Source organism: Podarcis raffonei, chromosome Z (genome assembly GCF_027172205.1).
Source record: "Podarcis raffonei isolate rPodRaf1 chromosome Z, rPodRaf1.pri, whole genome shotgun sequence".
NCBI classification, from domain to species: domain Eukaryota; kingdom Metazoa; phylum Chordata; class Lepidosauria; order Squamata; family Lacertidae; genus Podarcis; species Podarcis raffonei.
The window spans coordinates 1,749,745-1,768,219 of NC_070621.1; the positions used below are offsets into that span (position 1 = coordinate 1,749,745).

Genomic DNA, 18,475 nt, shown 5'->3' on the forward strand with positions numbered 1-18,475 from the left:
TGTTCGCCGCACAGTGACAAGCCAGCTTTAGGCTTAATTAAACAGTTTTCCCTCTCCCTCTTTCTCCCCCCCCCGCTCCTTCTTTCTCTCTCTCTTGCCTTTCCTTCTCTCTGTGTTTTATCATCCCTAATGAAGCAGTCTCCTCCATCGATCCTGCTGATTGCCAAGCCATTCCTTTTGTTTGCTGGCGCTGAGCCATGCAGCCGCGCTCTGACAGCTCAGCTCCTCTAATTAGCTCTGTTGTTCTTTTCCCCCATGTTTCTCCGCCTTGCAAGTTCACTCGAAGTTGCCGCAAACTTAATCCTTCTATTCCTGCCATGAATTCGCCGCCTTAAGCCGTCTTGATTGCAGAGCGAGAATCAGCCTTGTGTGCAGGCCAGTCTCAGAGGCCTCTAGCATCTGGTCCTCCCTCCTTCCCATGGGGCAGTGGCATTCAGGACCTCTCTGGGGTCCTCCCGGCTTCCCCAGTGCTGCTGCCCTCATGCCATTGCTTTGATAGCAAATTTCAAATGCAAAATGCTGAATCCATGCTGAGCTGCATGCTGGCAGGGCCATTTCCCGCTGTGCAAACCAGGGCTTCAGGGAGGGCAGGTCAGCCACGACTCCTTTGGTCAGAAGCATCTGGCATTGAGTCCCTCGCCATAGCAGAGAGAGAGAGAGAGAGAACCCACTTTTTGTCTTTCATAAACCAGCACTTTGCTTGTCCCCCAAAGCCTATTCCATTGTGGACTTCTCTGGAAGGGGTTACACTCCCTGTGAGAAAACAGGTCCACTGCTTGGGCTTCTCCTGGATCCATCTTTGTCGCAGGAGGCTCAGGTAGCCCAGCTGGCAAAAGGCACTTCTAACCACTTAGAGTGCCTTTTGCCAGCTAGAGCTGGTATGCCAACTGCAGCTATTCTTGGGCTGGGATGGCCTGCTCACATTGATTCATGCATTGGTGACCTCAGGGCTTGAGGGTTGCAACGCCCTCTCTGTGGGGCTAACCTTGGGCTTGGTCTACAGCTAGATTATTGATGGGGACAGACTATCCCCAGCACATAACGGGGGTGCTCAAAAGCATGCACTGGTTGCCCATGCACTGCCAGACCTGCTTCAAGGTTCTTGTATCAGTTTACAAGACCCTTAACAGATTTGGGACGGGTTTCTCAGGAGCTACCTGGTCCTTTATATCCCTGCCCAATCACCAAGGTCTTTGGGAAAATCACTGTTCTGTTGTCCCCTGTGGCTCAGATTCTCCATATCCACCAGGAGCCGAGCATGGAACATGGAACGCCCTTTCAGTTGAGGTCAGGCAGGCCCCCTCTCTGCCGAACTTCCCAATTATTTTTTTATTATTCCAGCAGGCATTTTTACTGAATTCTGATTTTATAATTTTAATTTATTTTCATTTTCACTTTATTGAGTTTTTTGTACACTGCCTAGAGACATTTGTGATTAAGTGATATATAAATTGTCAAAGATAAAATAAATAAACAAACAATATTTATTCTGCAGACAAAAACCCTGGAAAGCACAAAAATGCTGTTTCTTTTACAAAAAGCCTTGTGATTGTGTTCTCATTTTGTATTTTTATGTTGTGAACCACCCTGTGCTCTTCAGATGAAGGCTGGTATACAAGTCGTTAAAAATAGAAGAAGAAAATATATTTTGGGGACAATATTTTTGGATGGCATGGATACCTGGGCTGTGATAGAGTAAGATCACATAGAGATCACATATAGTGAGGAAAAGTTTATATGCCATCCGGGAGAAATATAAATTAATATTAGAACCAAGAATTCCATGGTGGTTATCGTCGACTGAAGCAACAACGATCCACAAGAAAAATATGGGTGATAATTTGCCAACCTATAAAGATCTAGTAATGGAATTAAATAATTTCTCTATAAATTCAAAAATTATGAAGAGCTAAAGAAAATAAGTATAACATGACTAGAACACCACCAGTTTAACGCTGTTTTTCAAAGAGATAAAAAACTGAATGGCTTTGAGAATAAAACCTCTATTTTAGAGAAAGATTTGCTGCAAAATAATAAGAAAACCCTATCCAAAATGCACAGGTTGCTTTTGAATTGGGATTTGAAGCATAAAGAGATAAAAGATGTAATGAATAAGTGGGAACAGGATGTAGGACACTCGATAGAGCTAGAGATGTGGAAGAAGGTATGGAAGAAAAACCAAAAATTTACAGCATGCTACCAAATAAGCGAAAATTGGATAAAAATGCAGTATAGGTGGTATCTTACTCCTGTCAAATTATATAAAAATAATGAAAACCACAACAATAGGTGTTGGAAATGCAAATCGCAACTGGGAACCTTTTTTCATATGTGGTGATTGTGCCCAGAAATAAAAAAATTCTGGGACGCGATCTACGATGAAATGCAAAACTATTAAAAATTACATTTCATAAAAAGCCATTCCTTCTTGGGATAATAAATAGAAGAATTCCAAAATAAAAAATAATACCATTTTTCTATGCAATAACGGCGGCTACGGTATTCATAGCCAAAAATTGGAAGGGTAATTATATACCAACTAAAGAAGAATGGCTACAAAAGTTAAGTGAGTACTTGGAACTTGCTAAGCTAACCGAAGCCTTAAGGAATAAGTTTTAAAAAACTATCCAGAAGGAATGGAAATGCCTAAATACTTATTTATCGAATCAAGGTTCAACAACCAGGATTTGGCTGTGTTTAGAATAAACCAGTAAGTGAGAATATGACTCCTCATACCAAGATGAGGAATATAATGAAATACAGAGAAACTGTCTTAGCCACAGGAAATCAGCTGCTGAGTGACTGACAGAAGTCAAAACCAAAACCAAAAAATAAGCAAATGGAACCCATCCCAGAAAAGCCAGCACCTCAGCAGAGAAACGGCTCCCTGGAGTGTCTTTCTTAGTTATTTACTTTACTGTTTATATTCTTTGAATTTGTTCCATTTTCGTTGCTTATTTATTTTTGTACCTGTTTTGTTTTTGTCTGTATGTATGTAGGGTGTGTGTGTGTGTGTGTGTGTGTGTTTTCTTTTCTTTCTTTGTCTTTATTTGTATAATAATAAAGAAGAAGAAGAAGAAAAGATCGACTTAGGGCAGTTTTGGACATGGGAAGCCCTTTCTTTTAAGACACATTCATAAGAAAGCCTTCCTGTGACGTTAAAAACTTAGGTGGAAAAATCATTAAAAAACGATGAAGCATTGATAGAATTAAACCTATATAAATATATAAAATATGTTTAAAACGTACAAATGGTTAAAATAAAAACAGCATGGCACCAGCCCTTTCATTAAAAACAGTCAGTTCCCCAAAGGCTGTTGGCCCAAGAACATCTCTTCACCTGCCAGTCGAAGGACAACATCCAAGTACATTTCTGAGCGCAATTCAATGTTGCTGCTGACCTTGAAAGCCCTAAACGGCCTCGGTCCAGTATACCTGAAGAAGCGTCTCCACCCCCATCGTTCTGCCCGGACACTGAGGTCCAGCTCCGAGGGCCTTCTGGCGGTTCCCTCCCTGCAAGAAGCCAAGTTACAGGGAACCAGGCAGACGGCCTTCTCAGTGGTGGCACCCGCCCTGTGGAACGGCCTCCCATCAGATGTCAAGGAAATAAACAACTTTTAGAAGACATCTGAAGGCAGCCCTGTTTAGGGAAGTTTTTAATGTATGGTGCTTTATTATGTTATCGTTTATGCTGGAAGCCTCCCAAAGTGGCTGGGGCCACCCTGTCAGATGGGCGGCATATAAATAATAAATTACCGTATTTTTCGCTCTATAAGACACACCAGACCATAAGACGCACCTAGTTTTTGGAGGAGGAAAACAAGAAAAAAAATATTCTGAATCTCAGAAGCTAGAACAGCAAGAGAGATCACTGCGCAGTGAAAGCAGCAATCCCTCTTGCTGTTCTGGCTTCTGGGATAGCTGTGCAGCCTGTATTCGCTCCATAAGATGCACACACATTTCCCCTTACTTTTTAGGAGGGCAAAAGTGAGTCTTATAGAGCAAAAAATACGGTAAATCATTGTTAGGGCTAGCTGCTTAAAGTGAGGTTAAGTAGGCTGGGGGCTTCCCTTGGAGACTCTTGGAAATGGCCAAGACCCACATTTGTAGCCAGTGATGCGCAGAGCACAGTTCTGCTCCCTGTTTGCTTGAGGGCCTGTCTTGTGCAAGCTGTATGCATGGTGAGACCTCTGCCCATTGAAGGCTCATTCCTAGTCTCTCTGATTGTGAGGTACTAAGCGAAGTGAGTATGTTGCAGTGTTGATGTTGCTTTTGACAACCTGCCTGGGAGATAAGTTTCAAATTCATCAGTTCACTGTTCTGTCTCCACTGTTGGAGGCAGCAAAGCTATGGCTGCCAGTGGCTGGGAATCGCAAGTGTGGAGAGTGCTCTTGTTGCCATGTCTTGCTTGTGGACTTCCCACTGGGCATGTGGTTGGCCCCTGGGAGACCAGGAGGCTGGACCAGATGGACCTCATCCAGAAGGCTCTTCCTATGTTCTCCCTTTCTTGTTACGCTCTTAGCTTAACTACAGGAGAGTGTGGTGCTTTCCTGGAATCTGTGCTCCTGGCAACACACTCCACTAAAACCACTGAAAGACACCCAAAGCACCTCATCCATTAATAGGACAGTCTGTGCTCTCCACTCAGTGCAGTTTTTCAACCTGTGAGGCACTTCCCTCAGAAGCCATTATTGTGTGGGTGCTCAATTTTTAAATTTCTTTTATGGTAAAACTAAGGCTTTGATTCTAAGCTGGTTTACACGATTGTAAGTAAACAATACTAGAATCAGGGTTATTCCATATAAAAGGGCTTAGAATTGGGGTGTGGATTTATTGCAGACAGATGTACACCCTGAAGACTGTTTGGTGCCGGACTCTGGAGCTCTCCGTTACTGTGCACCAGGCTGGATAAGTCCCTGGATGGTCAAGAGTGTTGCCCTTCCCCCCATTCTTGCACATGCCTTGCACATAGCCCATTTCAAAGGGGGCTCCTCAAAATAGATTCTGGCATTTAGGAATTTGAAGTGTTCCATGTGGGTCCTCAAGTTTCACTTTGGGAGCTCATGCCCCAAATTTCACAAATCCACCTGCTGCTTTTTCTCTCCCAGCCTCATGCCCACAGCAAACCAAGTACCCCTTCCTTGACCGGTGTCTTCCTCCAGGACACAGGTGTGCTGGCTACTTGTGTCCCTCAAAAAATTAAAAACTCCTTTGTTTGGTTATTCTGTCTGTCCACCCACCATCTTCTGATCTTCCAGGGTTGGACGTCTTGCTGATGAAATTGTACGCAGGGCATTTAGCAAAGGGTATCGTTGTCATTTGCAGGCAGGTTGAAATGGGATCCATGTTGAAAAGGAAGGGATTGATTTTTGTAGGTTCCGTATGAATTTGTGTAGCTTGTTAGAACTGCTGAAAATGTCTCCACTCTCCTGTCACATAGGTTCGGCCCCCCAGACCCCAGGTGGCCAGGAGGCCCAAAAGCAACGTTGCCACTGATGGCCAGAGGACTTCCGTATCCAGCCCAGACCAGTGAGTAGCTGTTCCTCTGCATTCCTCTTGTCTGAAGTGTAGGGGGGGGAGTGGTTGTCGTGGGGGGATATATTTCTCCTGTCCTTCCATTTCTGCCACTAGTGCAATAAAGTTGAGAACATTCTGCAAACGTCAGCCTAGTGCTAAAGCCTCTCAAGTTCTAAGAAATATGCTTGATTTCTGCAAAGAGGCAAGCAGCTTAACTTTGCTGAGGGTCTTTGGGCCCAGGATGGGTGGGAGAAGGAGGTATTCTCGATTGTTCAGTGGAAAACAGTCACCTGCCTTTGAACCTGGGCAGGAGCCTCCAGTCAGTGGAACGTGATCGCCCTCTTGTGGAAGAGGGCCAAGGACCCACAGTCATTAAGGAGGGTTGGATTTGTTCAAGGTATGAAACGTGAACAGCTGCACAAAGCAGCTTTGCTTGGGAATCTTTGTTAAAAGTGTGTTTTGCAAATCATGGAGCAAAACCCAGTGATCCCTGTGGCTTCTCTTCACTGCCATCCCCATGTACAATCAGAAGCCAAAGGAGGAGCTAATTGTGTTTTAGAAACAGTTAAGGAAATTGGTCTGCTTTCTACCAAGGAAAGGCAGAATTTGCTAGAGATGAACCATTTAAATATAACAAAATTTGAATGCACTGTATTCTTTTTCTTATGCGCTCTTTGTATCTGATTACTTCTTTTTACCTTTTGGGTTATGCAAAAGCATCAGAGAGAATTAAGACTTTTAGATAAATATAGGCACAAGGAAGACTGTTGAGTTTGACCTTCCCTTCCACCATCACTTGTCAGAAAATGAGCTCCAGAGAAGAGTCTGTTTATCCCGATTGAACATAGGAGGGTAAATCCTATGACACTCAGATATTTAATGTCATCCAATTGCCTGTTGCTATTACAGGTGAAACTCGAAAAATTAGAATATCGTGGAAAAGTTCCTTTCTTTCAGTAATTCAACTTAAAAGGTGAAACTCATATATGAGATCGACTCATGACATGCAAAGCGAGATCTGCTTCTACTTCTCAGAGGTCCAATCCTGCTCGATTTGCAATCCTTGTTTTGCTGATTTCCTTGAATATTCTAATTTTCTGAGATTGTTAATTTGGGGTTTTCATCAGCTGTACGCCATGATCATCACAATGGTAACAAATCAAGGATTGACATATCTCGCTTTGCATGTCACGAGTCGATCTCATATATTAGTTTCACCTTTCAAGTTGGATTACGGAAATAAATGAACTTTTCCACGATATTCTAATTTTTCGAGTTTCACCTGTAGAACAAATCAAGGCTTGACATATCTCGCTTTGCATGTCATGAGTCGATCTCATATATGAGTTTCACCTTTTAAGTTGAATTAGTGAAAGAAAGGAACTTTTCCACGATATTCTAATTTTTCGAGTTTCACCTGTAAATGTATTTAGTGTCTGATTCTTAAGAGAGTCCTGAGAAAGGGGTGGATAAATTATCACGGGGAGTTTGTGGCAATGTTAATGGGCTGTGCCCAAACTGAAGATGTAAAAGTTTCAGCACCAAGGCCCAAGCAGTTCCCAAAACCTCACTCTTGTAAATCACCCTGTCTACCCCTTTGCTGCTTGTAAATCTAGTGGAAGCGAGATGTAAGTGTGCTTGCAAGTTCCTTGCCTCAAGTGCTACGCGGGCTTCCTGGGGCTCTCCTCACTACTGCGGCTTCTCCACCACCTCCGCCTGCGAAAGCAGAAGGCTGCCACCAGCCACTTGGTGTTAAAACAAACAAGGCAGCCCTGAGGGAGTCGTGTGGCAAACAAAGTGCCCTCCCCACGGCCCCCTTCCTGGTGACGGAGGCCTCCTCGGGAGGGCCATCAGGAGAAAACGCTGCTCTCCCCCAGGGGGGACCAGGGTGGGATCATCTCCCTTAAGGTCTATTTTCCTTATTATCATTTTTTGTAATATCTAGTCTTACCTCTTAAAAACCACTCAGGGCAGTTCATTAAAGCAAAAACAACACACACACACACACCCAACAAAATTAGTACATACATAAAGTAATTCTTAAAAGCATTCAAAAGCTGCAAGTCCCAGGAGCATCAACATTAGAGGCCTGTTCCCTAATTGGGGGCAGATCATGGCCAGGTTTTAGATGTGTTTGTAAGTTGCAGCTTGTGAATCCCTATTTCTCTTCCCTTCTCCTCTCCCTTTCTCCTCTCTTTCCCCAACTTTTTCTTCAAAGGGGAGGTGGGAAGGACTAGCCCTGATGGAAGCTGTTTTCCCCATTCTCCTCTACTGAGTCATGAGGGATGCACTTGCATTCCTCCTGGTGACAAAGGGCAGATTCCTTCGTTGAGCTCCTGAAGTCCCTTCACAGCCCTTCTCCCCAGGCAGCTTTTGAGCCCAACGGTTCAGAACTGGCAAAGCACCACAGAGGTCAGTTCAGCGCTGCTGGTCACTCCAGCTAGTTTAGTTTCTCTTTAAACACTAGAAGAGTCTTCAGTGCCCAGGAGGACCTTCCTCTTCTTGGTGATTCTTTGGTGGACACTGGCAGAAGGTGGCAGAAAAGGTTCCTCCAAGCCGTGGTGCTTCACTGTGCTTTGACTGTTGTGTGCTTTTGCCAGAGGGCAATGGCTGAGGTGCCCAGCCACCCAGAAAGCAGCAGGAGCTCAGCAGTGCTCACACCACAGGTTATTAGTAGCATAACTGGCAGGGGCTCCGTGTGGGCCCATGGCTGCTTGAGCTCCCACAGACCTTCACATTCTCAGCTCGTATCAAATATGTGCCCCAAATTCCAGATCCAGGGCCACACTTGGTAACTTCTACTGCTGCTTTTCAGGCAAAGGCCAAGACAACCATTCATTCATCCATGTTCAAAGTATCTTACAACAAAGAAAACAAACAATACCAAAACTGTTTTATAATAACATAGCAAAACAATACAACAGCAAATATACTAACAAAAAACAAGGTTACATAAACAACATCCAGCATCCAGTACACACACATTTCTTTTCTGAAGGGGTGCTGAAGGATCCCCGAGTGGAAAGGGGCTGGGTTGCTTCCCGGAGACGGCTTTGCCTTGGGACACCTCTTCATCTCCACCAGTTTTTCCCTGTCCCCCCCCCAAGGATGCCCTTCCGGCTGCTGCTCCCATTTGTTTCTGCCCCCTTCCCAGTTTTATGTTATGCATTATGTGCTTACAATTTTGTAAGAGACTCTTTTGCATAGCAAGCAAATAATACATTGAATTAATAATATTTCTCAGTCCCAAAGGACTTTTCAGTACAATTCAGTGTTGGGGATAGGAAAGAATGTTATGCTGGGGCCACAATAAGCTCTTCTTTTGCACAAGTGGTGTGAGATTATCTTGGGGGAAAGGGTTCTCTGTCATGTTTCCTTGGGATGAGTTTTGCATGACTTGAACCTCCCCCTTGCCTATTTGAGGATCAGTGTTCTCCACCCCCCGGAGGGATTAGCTACTGATTTCTGAAGGGCAGAGTGCTTTCCCCCCTAGCATGTGGTTTTGTTCACTTGCTTGAGCCATCTGCTTAGGAGCCACCTCCTCTTCTCTGCACCTGTTCTCTCACTTTGGCCTGAACTGTCTGCCTGTTGGGCTCCAGCGGTGCCTTCTTCTCCTGGTGGCCAGTGAAGGGACGCCTGTCCCTGAGCAGAACTCCTGCTGGCTGTAGCCCGGACTTTCCCAGCCTGCGCTGGTCCTTCCCTGGAGCCTCCCTCCCAGCATGTCCCCTTGGGGGAGTACATGTCCTGCAGCGCAAGTGCAGAGAAGAGAGCCAACAGCTTTCCTGAGACCCACTGGCACCCCCCCTTGTGCTGTGCAGCTAAGGGAAGGGCTGCGCTTGGCGCCTCAGCCTGCTTTCTACTGCCCTTCCTCCAAGACCTGGTGCAGTTGTGGCTTCCGCACTGCTAGGACGCTGCCAAGCCCACCAAGGAGTGCCGGCCACCCCAAGCGGTAGCTTGCTGAACTGAGAGTGCCTATGCGGCAACCAACAAGTGAACTCCATGAGGAGCAGCCATCCCAGGGGGGCATGAGCGAAGTGCACCTGTTGCCTGCTGGGCAGCACCCACAGTGAGGTTGGGGAGCACAATCCTTGCCTGGCCCTGGGTGCTGGCAACACATGCCACCCCACTGTGCTCCTGCACCAGCACCTGTGCCCTTAGGAATCAGAGACTGCTGTGTCCAAACAGACCTTTGCCCTGGCTTGTGTCAGACTAGGGTGCTCTTTGAAACAAGAGGCTTTTGAAACAGAACCGACCAAGGCCTTCCAGGACCTGCCTTTTGTCCCAAGCCTAAAAGCTCCGCACTCTGAATGAAGCCTGTCTCCTTCCCCATCTCAACCTGGCGACAGGGTTCCTGCCATGTGATGGCCGTCCCCATGGCTCAGCCACTTCCCCCCTCAATTCCCCCCCCTTCTTTTGTTTCCTTTCCTTTATCTGTCTTAAGTACGTTTAGGTGTCAATTAAATTTGAAATATCTACATTTGTCAGCACTTGGTTTTTGGCCAACGTGATGTGCTGCTGATTTGTCCAGGCATCCTGACACATTGGTGGGGGGGAGGGAAAGCCCCCGAAATGCAGATTGTCCTCATTAAAACCGAAGCAGCAACTCTCCGAATGGTAGGCAGCGCCGTGGAGCGCGTCTTCGGCTTTATTGCGCCGTGATCCTGACATGATATTTAAAAAGGAACAGCCACGGCTGTCAGCACTGTCATATGCTGGCGCTAACCGGAGACATGTTAAACTAAACATTAGAAGGAGATCAGCAAGCCATCTGCATGGGAACTTGGTGAAAAGATTAGGGAGGCAGGAGCCCCAGCAGTCATGTAGAGAGCTGAGGGCTGGTGCTGTGACGGACAGGTCCCTTACCTCCCCCCACCCCTGCAAAGTTCCCACTGCCGCTCGCTCGCCTCAGAGCCGGCTTGCTGCGACCGCCTTTCCAGAGACAGCTCTTTGTGTGTGAAATGCGAGCGAGTGGTAGGTGGCAGTCGGCAGGAGAGAGAAGCCGAATTGGGTTAATGAGGGAAGAGGCTCACGCCGGATTCAGCTGCCGCAAGCTAATGAAAAATTTACACTTGGACATTTTCAAGCACTCGTCCCTTCCCCTCTTCAACCAAAATCCCGTCCTGGTGCTGAAATTTAAAGCAGGTTGCTGATGGCATCCACTTTGTCATAAGAGGCAGCCTTTCAGCAGTGGTGGCTGTTTCTGGGATTGTCAAACTATTTTGGTGGGATGGCTTTCTGGCGATCTGTTCATGTCTTTGATAATTTTTGGGGTCATGCGAAATATATTGTCCCTCCATCTGACTCCTCCCCAGCCTTCAAGCATTATGTAAGCTTCATCATGAGTGGGCACTCTTTCACCGGGAGGGGGGGGTGTATATTTTGTCCCTCCATGGTTCTTTGGGTATGGCTGAGCCAAAATATATCCTGAAAAGCACAACCTTGTGATTTCACTGTTTCTTCATGCTGCCTTCAGAACTAGTAGAGGGAGGAAGTAAGTCCAGGCATGCTTAGCTATACGTGCTGAATTTAGAGAAAGGAAAGGTGGGGAGGTTTTCCAGGTGGTGAGTGTGGTCCAGCCCCTCTCCGTTCAGAAATTCAGTGCTTCTCCAGGTCTTGCAGTTTCAGCCCCTGGTTACCTGACGACTAGAAAGAAGATATCCTTCTTGAATGATGTTCTAGTCCAGTCCTAAGGGAGAATTCACCCAAGAGCTAAAAACAACATTCATAAATAATTTAAAACAACTAACGCTAGAACTCGGGGACTTCTGATGAAGCTGAAAGTTGGAAGATTCAGGGCAGAGAAAAAAGTATTTCTTTATGCGGCACATAGTCAAAACTGCAGGAGGCAGTGACAGCCCCCAATTTGGATGACTTTTAAAGATTAGACAGATTTTATGGAGAAGGCTACCAAAGGCTGCTCCATGGACAGAGGCAGCGATGCTTCTGAATGCCAGCAGCTGAAAACCATGGGAGGGGAGAGGATTGCTCTTGCGCTCAAATCCTGCTTGCTGGTTTCCCACTAAGGTGTCTTGGCAGCCACGGTGAGAACAGGATACTGGACCAGATGGGCCCTTGGCCTTATCCAGCCTCAGGGCTCTTATGTCAGCTTACAGTCAGAAAAAGAAGTTCGCTCATCAGTGGACCTTTCTGGTGTTGTTGTGTTAGACCTCAATGTGTTGCGGTCTTGCCTTAGTCTTGCACTCTGCAAAAGCGGCGCCCAAGTAGTGATTTGCAGGCAGTGCAGCTGCTTTGCATGCAGAAGGTCTCAGGTTCAGGTTCTCCAGGTCTGGCTGGGAGAGACTCCTTTCTGAAATGCCAGAGAGCCATTTCCAGTCAGTGTGGGCAGAACTAAGCTACGTGGCCTCAGTGTTCCATCGTCTGAATAAGCCAAGAGACAACGCCTTACAGGCCTTATGCACTTCACTTGGAAGGGATTGCAATATGCATAATCTTTGCAAGGCAAATATTGTGTGTCCCCAATCCCTGGGCTGCAAATTTCACAATACTGTTTTTCAACAGATTTCCCTAAATTTTCCATTGCAGGGTGGGGCACGTACAACTGCAATGCATATGAATCTAAAGTACAGTGATACCTCGGTTTATGAACTTAATCCGTTCCGGAAGTCCGTTCTTAAACCAAAACCGTTCTTAAACCGAGGCGCACTTTCCCTAATGAGGCCTCCCATCGCCGGTGCCCTTCCACCGTTTGGATCCCGTTCTTAGAACGAGGTAAAGTTCACAAACTGGGACACTATTTCCTGTTTTGCAGAGTTCGTAAACCAAATCATTCTTAAACTGGACTGTTCTTAAACTGAGGTACCACTGTAGGTGGATTAATAAAAAACGGAATTAAAAAATGTTGGTTGTTCATGGCCTTTTAGTGCAAAATGTTGCATTGGCTGATTTAGGAATTGCTGCAAAAACCTTCATGCTTAACAGATTCCATTTCCTCTGGGAACTTCTCCTGCACAGGCTCCTTTGACATGAGGAGCAGTGCATGTTTGGCACATCCAGCCCCCTTTCCAATAAAACACCTTGTGGAGCTTATTCTTAGCTGCTGCCTGCCCTGTTGAGATCCACTGAAGTGAGATTGTTTTGTGTGACTGCGGAATCTGGCCCTGGACCTCAGAAATGGCATGTGCTTTACAAATCCTTGTGTATGAGAACACCTCAACCGTTATGTTTTCTCTGGAAACATCCAGACGTGTGGGTTGTAAAACTTGTCTGTGTGTAGGCAGAGCACAGAGCATCCACTGACAAGGCAGATGTATTTTTTATAATAATAAATATTTTAGTGATGCGTCACAGCTGAAAAGACAACTCAACTTGTTTTTGAGGAGAAAACTTTGAGCTACCATCTCCAGCAGACTGACGTGGACGCTATTTGTGGGACCAGTTCGCACCTGTAAAACCACCTGCTTCTTCTCTGTTTTTCCTCTTGGGATCATGTAGAGCAGCATTGTCCAGCGCATCAATCGCAATCGACTGGTAGATCGTGGGATCGGTTCTTGCCGATCTCCCCTTCTCTCTCTCTCTCTCAGCCCTGTGCGTTGCCTCCTCAGAGAGAGAAAGGGCTGGTTTAGGTTTACTCAAAAGGAAGGGTGGATCCAGGAGAAAGGGCTTCTACAGCTTTCATCCACTTCTTAAGGTGGTGCTTGAAGGATGTCAACTCTGCAGTTGAGTTTACCCAATTTCGGTTTTGAACTATGGGGAAAACCGCTATGGTTGAGATGTGCCCCTGACTCATTTGAAAAACAGCAAGAGTCCTGGGGTACTTTAAAGACTTAACACATTTATTATGGCATGAGTTTTTGTGAACAACAGTCTGTGCATAATGTTCTGATTATGTCCGTGCATCATGTTCTGATTACCGTATTTTTCGCCGTATAGGACGCACTTTTCCCCCTCCAAAAATGAAGGGGAAATCTGTGTGTGTCCTATGGGGCGAATACAGGCTTTCGCTGAAGCTTGGAGAGCGAGAGGGGTCGGTGCGCACCGACCCCTCTCGCTCTCCAGGCTTCAGGAAGCTATCAGCAAGCCTGGGGAGCCCGCGGGAGTTCCCGCAGGGCTCCCCAGGCTGCGGATAGCAGCCTGCCGCCTGGCGTGCAGGGCGCCCTGAAGCAGAGCGTCCCTCGCGCCAGGCAGACATCCACAGCGTGGGGAGCCCTGCGGGACCTCCCGCAGGGCTCCCCATGCTGCGGATAGCAGCCTGCCGCCCGGCGCGTGAGGCGCCCTGAAGCAGAGCGCCCCTCACGCCGGGCAGACATCGGCCAGCCCCACAAGCTTGGGGGACAGTGGGGAGGCGCAGCGCCGCCATCCCGCTGTTCCTCGACCTGGTTTGGAGGCTGGCGCTGGGGAGAAGTGCGCTTCTCCCCAGTGCCAGCCCCACAAGTTCGGGGGACAGCGGGGAGGCGGAGCGCCGCCATACCGCTGTTCCCCGACCTGGTTTGGGGGGGGGAAATAAAGGAATTCCCCCCCCTTTATTTTCCCCCAAAAAAACTAGGTGCGTCCTATGGGACGAAAAATATGGTATGTAGGACCCTGTCCTCAATTATTTTCTTATGTTATTACAAGTATACAAAGCGTGTGTTTTAAAAAATATATTGACTTATGATGAACTTTTCAGGTTTTATGGACTATCATTTGTTATTATTTTTTATCATAAGCTCAGAATGACAATGGGAGAGTGTGGTAGATCACTGCCAGTTTTTGATACTGGATGGTAGATCTCAGCCTCCTTGAAGTGGGACTTGCCTGGTGTAGAGAAATGCCACTCTGAGCCAGGTTGTACACAAACCTGCAGCCACTTCCATTGTTGCAGTAGGTGTAAATGGTGCCACCACAATGGTGGAAACAGGTTCTGCCTTTCTCCACATTTAGCTTTCTGTATAGAGAGTACTTGAGAAGAGAATACCAGCTTATTTTTTGGACTGGGACATGCGCATGCTTTTCTCAGCCCTCTTTAGCTAACCCCATCCTCTCAAGCAGGCACCTGTTCTGAATGGCATTGCTTGAAGGAGAGGTGATCACCTGACTGAGTTCCTCCCAGGGGAATGTGGCGGAGATGACTTAAGTTTCTGACAGGACCTGCATGCCAGAGATTATCACGGGCTCCAGTATTTTTCCATTTTGCCATCGGGGAACTTTTCCTGCTGTGATCTTGTTAGACAAAGTCTTTCCATTTATGCTGCTAGAAGCGTGTCTTTGTGTTTTTGTAAGGTTGATTTTGACCTGGGGTACAGCATTCTATGGTGGGGGCTGAGGTTGAGCGTGGGATAGTAGCCAGAATATAGTAGGGCTCCTTGAGTTTCTTTGCCCTCCACCTCTTACCTGAAGTCAGCTCCCCAGGAGGTTATAAAAAGACAATCTTTACTTAAACTTTCCTCCCTATAAGCTATGTCCTTCCTGAATGCAGCTACCCAGTTCAGAAACGTAGAAACATTTGACATTTTTGTGTGTGTTAAGTTTTTCTTTCCTTCTGCAGGTTCAATTCAGTAACTCTTTTTCTTTCTTTCCTTCCTTCCTTCCTTCCTTCCTTCCTTCCTTCCTTCCTTCCTTCCTTCTTTTTCTCTCTTTCTCCCTCATTTCCTTCAGCCTGGTAAAGCCTACACGCCACTATACGGTCTTTCTCTCAGAGGACTCTTCCGGCGATGAGTTTCCGCAGGAAGATGACCCCGGCTCTGCCTTCTCTGACAGCTTCCTCTTCTCTGCTCCCTTTGAATGGTCTATACCTTGACTCTTTGCTGCACTAGCCAGAGCTGCTCCCCTTCCATGCTTGGGGCACCCCACTGATGTATTAGTCTTTCCCTTGCTTGGGTGTTTCTGTGGCACGTGTCATGCATGTGTGTGTGTGCATATGAGCATGTCTCCTGCACACCTCTTGTCATGGACTTCCAGGCTTTGCTCTTCTCCCAGCACCGAATGTTTCTGCATGTTTCTGTGCTGAGTCGTGCTTCTTAATGCACCTTCCGGGCTTCCAGGTAGCCATTGCCCCCTGATCACCATGTTTTCTTGGTTTAGGGTTATTAAATGTGTATACCACTTCCCAATTAAAGAGTCTCAAAGCAATTTACAAGGAAGGAAACATCAAATAGCAAAATTACAAAAAAAAAACAACAACAACCCACAACTTCAACAATATACTATATTGGTGCTGCCCAAAAGAGTTAGGAAAATGAAAGCATTTTTGCTTGGCACCAAAACACTGTCAAGGGAAGCTTTCCATGAATGGGGAGTGGCTACAGAGAAGGTCTGTTCTCGCATTGCCACCCTCTGGACCTCCCTTGGGAATAGCATGCAGGAAAGGACTTTAGGTGGTCCAGGCAAGTTCCTATGGGAGAAAGTGGTCCTTTAGCTATATTAGCCTCTGGCTCCATAAGGCTTTAAGGGTAAAAACCAGCCCCTTGATTTGGACTCAAAAAATGATGGGCAGCTAGTGCAGTCTAGCCAGTACTAGTGCTATATTTTCACACCTTCCTTCTTGTTCTGCAGAACCATCTGGCGTCTTCCTTCTGTACTCACTGTCATTTCCAAACCATCTTCAAAGGCACCTCCATGTGTAACACATGGCAGTGCTATAGTCTAGATGTGACCAGAGCACAGGCAACTAAAGCCAGGCTTTCCATGTCCAGCTGGTATGCCAACCTAAGCTGGCAGAAGGTACTCAGGGCATGATTTGTACCTCTAATGATAAGGTTGGATCCAAGAGTAACACCTGCCCCTATCATGCCCCCCATCCCTGCCAAAGCTGCACACCTGCTCCTTCAATGGGAGTGCCGCCCCCTCCAGAAGAGGATGCATTGCATTGGCCAGCAGTGCTGCAGTCTTACCTGGATGTGCTTCATCCAGTCCATTACTGAGCCCAGGCACCAATTCAGCACATCCACTGACACATGTGCTTGAGCTGTAAAGAAACAGAGTTGTGTGTCATCAGCACACTGATGACAGCACTCTCCAAAACTCAGAATGACGCCACTCAGCTAGAGGGATGAGATCAAACTCTCTGGAATCCCAGATTGAAGCTCCATGGGGTCAAGCAGCTTCCCCAAAGCACCACCTTCTGGAGTTGAGCATCCACGTCAAAATGGAACCAATGCAAAGCAGTGCCCCCTGCGGCCAACTCTGGGAGTCTCCCCAGGACAATACCATGGTCAATGGTGCAGAAAGCAGCCAAGAGGTCAAGGAGAACCAACAGGGGCACACTCCATCTTCTCTCAACATAGGTTGACGTTCTGCACTTGGGTACCTTGTGGTGACACTTTTCATCTCCATACAAATGTGTGTGAGAGAGAGAGAGGGAGAGAGAGAGAGAGAATGCCTGTTGCAGAAAATTCTGCTGGCTAAAGCTTCCGGTCCCCCCACAGGCAACTCTGTGTTGCGCCCGGCGGTAATGAGGCATCCACCGTATCTGAGCAAACTGCGTTTCCTTCTCTAATGGGGGATGGAACGAGCCACCCTTTGCTAATGAGTTTGCAGGGTGCAGTTTATCAAGGCGCCAGAGAGAGACGAGGGCTCCCTTGCTTTGCTGCTGTTTCCTGGTGCCTCTCCAATGTTTTCCTCAATCTGAAGCCTTGTTTAAAGGGCACAGTGAGACTGGCTGCCAGTCAAATGCCAATCACCATAAAAATGCATGTCAGTTTATGGTGTTAATTGGATGCGCATTGCGCTGCCTCTCCCTCGCATGTGGAGCCGACATGCAAATCGCAGGGTGTTCAAGGCCCATTTGCCAAGGTACACGGGACCAATGCTGCTTGGTGCTCAATGAGCCCACAATAGATTCTCTCTCGCCCATAATGGACCATGGTATCTCTTGATAAGGTGACACTGGTTTAATCATTGATGCTTACCTCAGCAAAGGCACCAGGAACACCTTGCACTGAGTCAGCCAGAGTGAAGGGAGCTGAGCTGTGTCTCTGGAACAGCAGAGCAGGGACCCTGCCTGGGAGGGATGTGTGATGTGCAGTCAGTTTCATGTGTAAGTGTGCTGGGACTGCATTCCTCATCTCACAGGCTTTGTATCTGGTTCCAAAGGCCCCCTCGGGATAATGGGTCTGATGTTCCCTGAGTTTCCCCCATCGGGGGCCAGTACAGATTCACTTCCTCCCTCAATGCATTCAAAGTGCCAACCACATGAATGCCAGCCCTCCTCTTCCCCCACCAAACTGCCCTGGCTCCTTGACCTTTTCCAGTCTCCACTGGTTTGATTGTGATAAGTGCATGTCTTAGTCTGTAAAGGAGTTTGTCAGCTACACTTACTACCTTATTGCTCTTATGAGGCACGTAAAACATCAAAATCTGCTCCCATTTTAAAAGCCTACAACCTTGACAGATTAGAGAACTGGGCCAAAACAAACAAGATGAATTTTAACAGGGAGAAATGTAAAGTATTGCACTTGGGCAAAAAAAATGAGAGGCACAAATACAAGATGGGTGATACCTGGCTTGAGAGCAGTACATGTGAAAAGGATCTAGGAGTCTTGGTTGACCACAAACTTGACATGAGCCAACAGTGTGATGCGGCAGCTAAAAAAGCCAATGCAATTATGGGCTGCATCAATAGGAGTATAGCATCTAGATCAAGGGAAGTAATAGTGCCACTGTATTCTGCTCTGGTCAGACCTCACCTGGAGTACTGTGTCCAGTTCTGGGCACCACAGGTCAAGAAGGACACTGAGAAACTGGAACGTGTCCAGAGGAGGGCAACCAAAATGGTCAAAGGCCTGGAAACGATGCCTTATGAGGAACGGCTAAGGGAGCTGGGCATGTTTAGCCTGGAGAAGAGGAGGTTAAGGGGTGATATGATAGCCATGTTCAAATATATAAAAGGATGTCACCTAGAGGAGGGAGAAAGGTTGTTTTCTGTTGCTCCAGAGAAGCGGACACGGAGCAATGGTTCCAAACTACAAGAAAGAAGATTCCACCTAAACATTAGGAAGAACTTCCTGACAGTAAGAGCTGT

At 46.9% G+C, this 18,475-nt stretch overlaps 1 protein-coding gene across 6 annotated transcripts in view; it reads left to right on the forward strand.

Moving 5' to 3' along the window:
* DENND1A (DENN domain containing 1A) overlaps positions 1–18,475 on the forward strand; it is a 260,719-nt gene that overhangs the window by 238,616 nt on the left and 3,628 nt on the right. For 4 of the 6 annotated variants that reach the window (XM_053373721.1, XM_053373724.1, XM_053373726.1 and 1 more), the window contains 2 exons: positions 5,441–5,529; positions 15,112–15,240. In XM_053373721.1, the coding sequence (XP_053229696.1) occupies positions 5,441–5,529; positions 15,112–15,240 (218 nt within the window). Of the gene's footprint in view, positions 1–5,440; positions 5,530–15,111; positions 15,241–18,475 lie in introns of those variants that run through there. The other 2 variants (XR_008328483.1, XM_053373722.1) reach the window with 1 other exon arrangement.